Source organism: Schistocerca americana, chromosome 8, assembly GCF_021461395.2.
Source record: "Schistocerca americana isolate TAMUIC-IGC-003095 chromosome 8, iqSchAmer2.1, whole genome shotgun sequence".
NCBI classification, from domain to species: Eukaryota; Metazoa; Arthropoda; class Insecta; order Orthoptera; family Acrididae; genus Schistocerca; species Schistocerca americana.
In genome coordinates this window covers 77,546,341-77,555,735 of record NC_060126.1, presented here as the reverse complement: position 1 = coordinate 77,555,735, position 9,395 = coordinate 77,546,341, and the positions used below count along the sequence as shown (strand labels likewise).

At 58.3% G+C, this 9,395-nt stretch overlaps 1 protein-coding gene across 1 annotated transcript; it reads left to right on the top strand.

Moving 5' to 3' along the window:
- Nucleotides 1-6,757: 6,757 nt before the first annotated feature.
- LOC124545557 lies at nucleotides 6,758-8,443 on the top strand. Its single transcript, XM_047124504.1, has one exon. The coding sequence runs from the start codon at nucleotides 6,758-6,760 to the stop codon at nucleotides 8,441-8,443; it is 1,686 nt and encodes a 561-aa protein (XP_046980460.1).
- Nucleotides 8,444-9,395: the final 952 nt, after the last annotated feature.

Genomic DNA, 9,395 nt, shown 5'->3' with positions numbered 1-9,395 from the left:
ATCGCACAGGGTGGTGTCCTGCCCAACATCCAGGCCGTCCTGCTGCCAAAGAAGACCGAGAAGAAGGCCTAAAGGAGGCCAGGCAGTCGCAGCGCCGCGTGCTCCCCTGCACGCAACGCGCTTTGCCGGCTCGGCCCACAACAATCGGCCCTTTTCAGGGCCACCACACAAACCTACGTCCAAAGCAAAATTTCAGTCGTCCTCGCCGCACCTTGCTTTGTTTTTTAACTTTGCACTTTCACAGCACAGCCGCCGCCGGCGCACGTCCGCCATCTTGTCGTCCACACAGCCCGTGTGGCCCAACACACACACACACACACACACACACACACACACACACACACACACACACATTTTGCACGGTCGCAGTCGCCTTCCAAACGACAACGGCAGCAATAATGACCATTGTTAAAGGGAGGCGTGTCGACACACCGCCCTCCACTCCCGCGCGCAACGGCCGTCGACACGAACGAAACAAACAGCTGATCCGGCCGCCTATGCCCACACGCCTTGCCTCGGAAACCCCAACGCCGCCGCAAACACACAGAGCCAAACCACGCAAGCAAATAATCACCGCCTCTCGCACAACAACACACAGCCCGCCATCTCCATCGCGATCGATACAAAGACACACAATAACAAACACAAACGAAGCAGCTCCACACACAGCCAGCCACATGACACGTTTCCTTTCCTTCTCCCCTCCCAGTCACATCACGTCGCTCAAACGGAAAGAAAGAAACAAACAAACAACACAGCGCGCACACACGCAGCAACAACACAGACTCTTTCGCACTTTTCAACTTCCGAACAGTGTGGTGGCCCTGAAAAGGGCCGTTTTCTAGTCTCTCCCACCCACAAGCACGGCCGCGGGAAGGCCAGCGCCCGCTGCGACGCAGCCTAACCGCCGAAACCGTACAGGGTGCGCCCCTGCCTCTTCAGGGCGTACACCACGTCCATGGCCGTCACAGTCTTGCGCTTGGCGTGCTCAGTGTACGTCACCGCGTCGCGGATCACGTTCTCCAGGAACACCTTCAGCACCCCGCGGGTCTCCTCGTAGATCAGACCAGAGATGCGCTTCACGCCGCCCCTGCGAGCCAGGCGGCGGATGGCGGGCTTCGTGATGCCCTGGATGTTGTCGCGCAACACCTTGCGGTGCCGCTTGGCGCCACCCTTGCCGAGCCCCTTTCCTCCCTTGCCGCGGCCTGTCATCCTTCCTTCCTCGGGCAAAGCAAAACGTGCACAAACAGCAGCTGCAGCGGCTGGCGAGTCGGCTACGGTCTGCGCCCAGCGCGCCCGCCGCCCCCCTATATAGACTCTGGCCCGCCCTCCCCCCACCACGCGCAACCGAGGGCATATAAGCGCAGCACGGAGGCAGCAACCCGGTGTTTTGTCCGTGTAGCAAACTACTCCTGCTACCGGACAGACAGGCCCACCGCCTATGGTGGCACGGCGGTGTACGTGCGTAACTCCCTCCGCCACCACCCTATTCCCCTCCCCCCACTTCACACTGTGGAAGCCACTGGCATTGTCGTCCACACGGTGAGGGGTCCCATTACGTTCGTGGCTCTCTACAGGCCACCACGAGGCCTTCTCGAAACACCGGACTATGAAGCATTGCTGTCGCTCGGCAACGACGTCTTCGTTGGCGGTGACTTCAATGCCAAACATGCTGCCTGGAACAGTAGGTTAACGAACACATCCGGCCGTCGACTCCTCCGGGTCGCAGAGCGGCATCATGCCCGCACCATCGGCCCGCACGACCCCACCATTTACCCTTCTGGTGGACGTGCCCCAGATGTCCTCGACATCGCAGTGGTGAAAGGTCTACCCCACCCCATCACTGCAGCCACCCGCATCGCTCTAGCCTCCGATCACCGACCGGTCATCTGTTCCATCGATCTCGCTGGAACATCGACCGTGCCGAGGGAAGGCCTAGACATCCGCGGTATTGACTGGCAGTCCTACCAGAGACGGGTCGAAGCAGCCCTACCCACACTACCTGCTGCCGATCACACGGACGCAGATCGTACCCTCATCCACCTCACCACCGTTGTGCTAGATGCTGCAACAGCAGCGACCCCTCCCCGTCCGCACCGGCCCCCGGATCATCTGCGTCCGCTCCCCCCCCACATCCTTGCTCTCATCACAGAGAAAAACCGGACCACCCGTGAATGGCAGCTCACTCGGAATCCGGCAACCAAGCGCCTCATCAATAGATTACAGCGCCAAATCAAGGCTGCGGTGCAAGACCACCGCAATCAGGCTTGGGAGAACAAAATCTCTGCCATTGACCTGCGTGACCCGTCTGCTTGGCGGCTCACAAAAAGCCTTTTGAGACGAGGGCAACGGATCCCCCCCCTACAGGTCGGCAATGACTTTGTGTCCGAACCAGACGCCAAGGCTAACGCCTTGGCTGATGTCTTCGCGCGCAACTTCACCCCGGTCAATGACCCCATTGACCCCGACCATATTCGCCTGGTCACGGCACGCCTCCCTCAATTCCTTGCCGTCCAGGACCCTGAGGATGAAATCACCCCCATTAACGAAGAGGAGGTTGCACTGCAATTGCGGTACCTCAAATCCAAGAAAGCTGGCGGCCCCGATAAGCTGACGAATGCCCTCCTCAAGCAATTACCCCCTGCTTCTATTCCCATCCTGACGGCCACATTCAACAACATCCTCACAACCAGGCAATATCCCTCTGCCTGGAAACACGCTGAAGTGGTCGCCATACCCAAGGCTGGGAAGGATCTTCGTTCCCCTGCCAGCTACCGCCCCATCAGCCTCTTGCCCGCCATCTCCAAGGTGTTCGAGAGGCTGTACCTTAAACGACTGCTCATCCACATTGCCCGAGAACGAGTCCTCCCTGATGAGCAGTTTGGCTTCAGGCAGGGCCACGCCACCACTCACCAACTCCTGCGCCTAGTAGAAGAGGCACTGGACGCCATTGAACGTAGGGAGTACTTCGGGGCCATACTCCTCGACGTGTCCAGGGCGTTTGACTCGGTCTGGCACGAAGGGCTGCTCTACAAATTATTCTCCCTTGGCTTCCCAGTGTCCCATGTATGGCTAATAGCCACATACCTGGAAGGTCGCACCTTCCATGTTAGGATCCCTGACGGGAAATCCACGCGACGACGCATCAGGGCAGGAGTACCACAGGGCAGCGTACTTGGGCCGCTACTCTACTCCCTCTTCACAGCTGATCTGCCCTCTGCGCCGAGGGTACATTTAGCTCTCTACGCAGATGACACTGCACTCTTCTCTCGTTCTCGGAGTGCGGCAGTTCTTCAACAGCGGCTCCAGGGGGCTACAGATTCCCTAACCGACTGGGCTAGGACCTGGCGTCTGGCATTTAATCCCTCCAAGACCCAAGCCCTTATCATCTGCCGACGCCGTATTCCCGTTCGGCTCCCTCAGGTGGCGGTCCTTGGTACCCCAGTCCCCTGGACTCGTACTGCAAAGTACTTGGGTGTTACCCTGGACCAACGCCTAACCTGGCGCCCCCACATCGACGAGGTGCGTCGTAAGGCAATGGGGCGGCTATGCCTGCTCTACCCTCTCATCAACCCAACCTCTTCCCTCCCCACGCACCTTGCTGTTAGACTGTACACCTCCCTTGTTCGCCCCATCCTTGAATACGCGGTGGTGGTGTGGGGCAATGCTGCCCCCACCCACCTCCGCCGACTCCAAACCGTCCAGAACCGGGCTCTCCGGCGTGCCCTCCGCCTCCCCTTCGACTTCCCAACCCACGAGCTCCACCTCCTGGCTGAAGTGCCGCTCCTTCGTACCCGCATCCTCTCCGCCGCCCACTCCTTTTACCACAAAACTCGTCACTCTCCTAATCCCTTAATCCTTTCCCTGGGCACCCGTGTTCACCGACTAGCCACCACTCGATGGCCCGACCTTTTATTTCGCCCCCCGTGACCTCGCCTGCACCAGGCCCCTCATCTCATGCCGACTACCTCCCTCACGTCATAGATTATTCCCCCCCACATGCCATGTCATTCGCTCCCCCAACACGCCTCCCCCTTCCCCCCACACTACCCCCAATCCCCCAATGTTGGCCTAATCATGATAGGCCCTTCTTTTTTCCACTTCTTCAACTGTCACCCTCTGACTTCTTTCTCTTTCCCCCTCCCCCCAATTCGCCATGCCAAGAATGCCTGCCGCCGCCATCACGTCGCCGCTACGAAGCAGAAGAGGCCAGGATAATGGCCGTTCGCTTTCACTCACTCTCACTATTCCTCCTTCTGTCCTTTCTTCTGTAACTAATCGTAATTCCCGGCCAGTCAATTGGGCCGTTCGTTTTCCTTTTCTCTCACTGTCTCTCTTACTATCCTTTCCTCTTTCTTTTAATTAAAAAAAAAAAAAAAAAAAAAAAAAAAAAAAAAAAAAAAAAAAAGATATTGCACAAAGAATCAAGCAGAACAACAACGCCATGAAATTTCGATAGCCAAACCGTCATGCCAGAAGGTGAAGCGCCTTGTTGCGCTAGTACTTCGCCCTCAGTCGAGGATATCTTCCTCAGTCCATTGTGCAGGTTCGGTTCGGCAGCACCGGACGCCGCGCCGCACCTAACCTCCACGCACGCCGCTCCGCTACCGCTACCGCCATGGCCCGCACAAAGCAAACGGCCCGCAAGTCCACCGGCGGAAAGGCGCCGCGCAAACAGCTCGCCACCAAGGCGGCGAGGAAGAGCGCGCCCGCCACCGGAGGCGTCAAGAAGCCCCACCGCTACAGGCCGGGCACCGTCGCCCTGCGAGAAATCAGGCGCTACCAGAAGAGCACAGAGCTGCTCATCCGCAAGCTGCCATTCCAGCGCCTAGTGCGCGAGATCGCCCAGGACTTCAAGACCGACCTGCGCTTCCAGAGCTCCGCAGTCATGGCCCTGCAGGAGGCCAGCGAGGCCTACCTCGTCGGCCTCTTCGAAGACACCAACCTGTGCGCAATCCACGCCAAGCGCGTCACCATCATGCCCAAGGACATCCAGCTCGCGCGCCGCATCCGCGGCGAGCGCGCCTAAACCGCGCCGCGGCACCGCACCGCACAAACAAAAACGGCCCTTTTCAGGGCCACTAACATCTCTCCGTCGCGAGCAAACTTTGTCGGTCGCCTGCCTCTCGCCCCACAACCACACAAACAAACAAAAAACAAACCACCACTTCCCGTCCGTCCGCCACACCCGCTCACTCTGCCTGCCTGCTAGCAGCGCGCAACAATCGCACATCATCCCTCCCCGGCCGCTCAAGGCGCACAATACCCAACGGCCGACGTCACACCGCACGGGTGGCTGGCCGGCCGCCGCTTTCGTTTCGAAAACAAAACCCGCACCGACGGCCAACGGCCAGGCACGCGCGCTCTACACGCCACCGAAATCCCCGCCGACTCCTTCCACATCTCAACGTGCCCCCCGTTGCAAAACATAACACACACAAAGAAACAAACAAAGACCGGACACGACGAGACAAGACATCCGAGAAGAACTGAACGCAGGCAAGCCAACCAACGTATTCAAAAACAACGTGACAGAAAACCAACCGTCGGCCGCCGCCAAAAAGCACGGCGACACTCAACCACGACAACAACACCACCGCTACCGCTACCGCTACCGCCGCCCACACCCGCCACCGACCCCCGCAATCCAACCACCACGGCACGCAAACAGCATCCCCACGGGCATACAGACAGACACCCACACCAAACGCAACACGACAATCAAAACCTTCCCCGACGTGCTTTGATGGCCCTGAGAAGGGCCGTTTTGGGCCGCGCGTCTCTTGCGCGCCACTAGACGACGACGGGGGGTGGGGACGACGGAGCCAAGCGCCAAACCCTTCCTTTCCCATCTCTTTCTCCTCTACTCTACTTCTTCTTCTTGGGCGAAGCCTTCGCCTTAGACGGCGTCGTCGCCTTCTTCGGGCGCGGCGCCTTCGGCTTCTTCGTCGGAACCTTGGCGGCCTTCTTCGCCTTCGACGGCGACTTGGCCTTGGCCGGCTTGGCCGCAGCCGCCTTCTTCGCACCCGCGGGAGCGGCCGACGCCGCAGACGCCTTCTTGGCGGCGCCCGCCTTCCGACCGGTCGCCGCCTTCACGCCACCAGCCTTCTTTGCGCCGGCCGCACGGGCGCCCTTCTTCTCCTTGCTGGCCGGAGCGGCGCGCTTCTTCTTGGCACCGCCAGCACGAGCCTTGCCGCCCTCGGCCGCCCCCCCGCCGCCGGCGCCGGCAAGCTTGAACGAGCCGGACGCGCCCTTCCCCTTCGTCTGCACCAGCTCGCCCGCCACGACGGCCGACTTGAGGTACTTCTTGATAAACGGCGCCAGCTTCTCCGCGTCCAGCTTGTAGTGCGCGGCAATGTACTTCTTGATCGCCTGCAGCGACGACCCGCCGCGCTCCTTCAGACTCTTGATGGCCGCCGTCACCATCTCAGAGGTGCGCGGGTGCGCAGGCTTGGCGCGCGGCTTCTTCGCAGACGACGCAGACTTGGCCTTCTTCGTAGTGCCGGTGGCGGCGGGTGCCGCAGCAGTCTCGTTCGTAGCCGCCTGATCTGCCATTTCGACGACGCGCGTAACACACAGCGAGAGCGAGAGCGAGAGCGAGCGGGACGGCAGGCACGCAAGCACAGCACAGCAGAGCAGAGAATCACAAGGGCCCAGCCAGTGTCGCGGGCGGGCGCGGACGGCCGAGAGAGCGGCCGCCACTCTGCGCGCCGCCGCGCCGCGCCTCCCGCGCTTGCTACCACCACTCGAAATCGTGATGTCGGAAGGGGAGGATGTGCGATTGCGTGCTCGTGAGTCTGGTGCTCATGCACCAGGAACACCTGTGCCGGCCGGCCGCGGTTTGACGGGGCTTGCTCCGTCGACCGCCCCGCCATCAGCCGGCACGTCTACGATGACCCGACCCGGCGCGAGGGGAAGTATTAGTACCCTCGCGTCGGAGATGAATATGGACCATGATATGGATTTTACTCCGGACCTACCTGAGGACGACGAACCTGCCGAGACTCCTACAGCCTCGAGAGAAGCGAAAAACCACCGACGAGGGGACCGTAGCCATTCTACAGACGGCCGCGAAGACCACGGCAGCACAGCCGCAGCGGACTTCCAGATTCCGCCACGGAAGAAGCAGGCGCGGCATCAACAGCTCATAGTGGCCAGAGAACTTGATGTAACTAACCGGTATGAGCCCCTAAGAGGGACGGGAGTGTCACTAGACGCCGCAAATGATGATTTAGTGGAGAAACAGCGACAGAGAGATGAACAACAGCGGCGGCAAAACACGCCTGCAGATCCCGAAAATGACCATGACATGGAAGCAGATGCTCCACCAGTACCACCTGTAGGACCCAAGAGGATTCCGCCGATAACTCTGCGGTACAAGGAATCTTACAAGAAGCTGCACACGTGGCTCAAGACGAACTGTAAGGCGACATTTACAGTGCGACAGACGGGCGGAGAGACGTTGAAACTGCTATTAAACACAACTGAAGACTATGTTAACGTCGTGGGAAAACTTGGGGAAGAAGGGATTCCCATGTACACGACGCCAGCGGTCCGGCCACCAACGATAAAGACGCTGATAAAGGGAATACCGATGACTGTGACACACGCAGAACTTAAAGAAGAGTTAGAAGAGTTGGGATATGTTGCTACAGTGATCGAGAATCACAAGATGCCGGGAACTAATCAACTCACTGGGCACCGTGTTGTGATACTACCGGATACGACCGAACATCGCGGCATCTTTCAACTCACTCGTATCTACGATCTTTCAGTGAAAGTTGAACGACTGAGAAGACCACGCGGACATATACAATGTTACAGATGCCAAGGATTCAATCATGTTGCCCGCTATTGCACCATGCCACCAGTGTGCGTAAAATGCGGCGCGGGACATGACAGCCGTGAATGTACGCGGTCACGAGAAGAGGCGCCGACGTGTGGGCTCTGTGGCGGGGCTCATCCCGCTAATTATCGAACGTGCCCCAAGCACAAGGAGGCAAGTCGACGATTTAGAGGACTACCACCGCTGAAGCCATCTACGCGCCGGCAGCGACCGCCGCCGCCACCGCCGACCGTGGACCAGAGCAGCTGGCCCACGCCGATGCAGCACCGCGCCAACAGGCTGCGCACAGAGCTCACGGCAGCGGAAGTTCTAAAACAGGGCCTCCAGCCGCGCGCGTCAACTTCAATCCCGGCGTCACAGCGCCAAACTGTGCCGCCAAGTTATGGACCACAGCCGGCAAACGCACGCAGACAGCCGTCACCACCACCGAGGACGGAACAGCCTGATCTGCAGGTACTACTTGCGCAAATCGCATCTACCCTTGCAGAGGTGAGTAGAGCGCTTGTGCAGCTGCCACAAACCATCGCCGTCACCATTGAGGCGACGCTCAGCAGAACGCAAATAGTAACTAAAGACGTGACCATGCAGCATGCCTAGGCTGCCACGACTCGATAATCTACGTATAATGACGTACAATGCGGACAATCTGACTAATGACGTGCTTGAGCTGCGACAGTTTATTACGGACTACAACATAGACATTTGTCTAGTGAACGAGACTTTTCTGAAGCCAGGGATTCGATCTAACATTCCAAATTATAAGTGTTATAGGACGGACAGATTGACGCACGGCGGCGGCACCGCTATTTTCATTCGCCGTTCAATTAGTCATCATGAAGCGCCTCCACCAATCACGCGCCACATCGAAACGACAGCTATCATTGTAGAGACTCAAAACGGGCCAATCACATTCATCTCCGTCTATCGCAGTCCACGTCACATTCTTGACATTGATGACGCAAGAGAATTGTTACGGACGCCAGGCCGACTTTTTATCGCCGGCGATCTGAATTCAAAACATGCCGCCTGGAATTCTCTCGTAACAAATATGAGTGGCCGCCTCCTATTGCAGGCAACGGAAGAAGCCAATGCGTACGTTTGTGGCCCCGACGAGCCGACGTGTTTTCCATCACGCGGCCGACCTGACATAATTGACATCTCCATCACTAAAGGCATTCCACATTTCATGTCCGCAGAAGTAGTGCATGCACTAAACTCAAATCATCTACCCGTCATTTTCACCCTTCACGTCACACCTGTACAGCACCCAGGCCGCCTAAATCTACGACGCACGAACTGGGACTCATTCCGTGAACATGTCACATTTTCAATAGATGTAATTCAAGACGAAGACGACATCACTGAACAATCGATCACTGCATTCACCGACACCATCACAGAAGCATTGAATCTTTCGACACCGCCACCTAAGCCGCCGCATTTACCGACACCAGGACTGCCGCAACACATTCTCGATTCAATACGACGGCGCAACAGACTATGCAGAGAATGGCGACTAACACGAAATCCGCAGCTCAAGAGACAAATT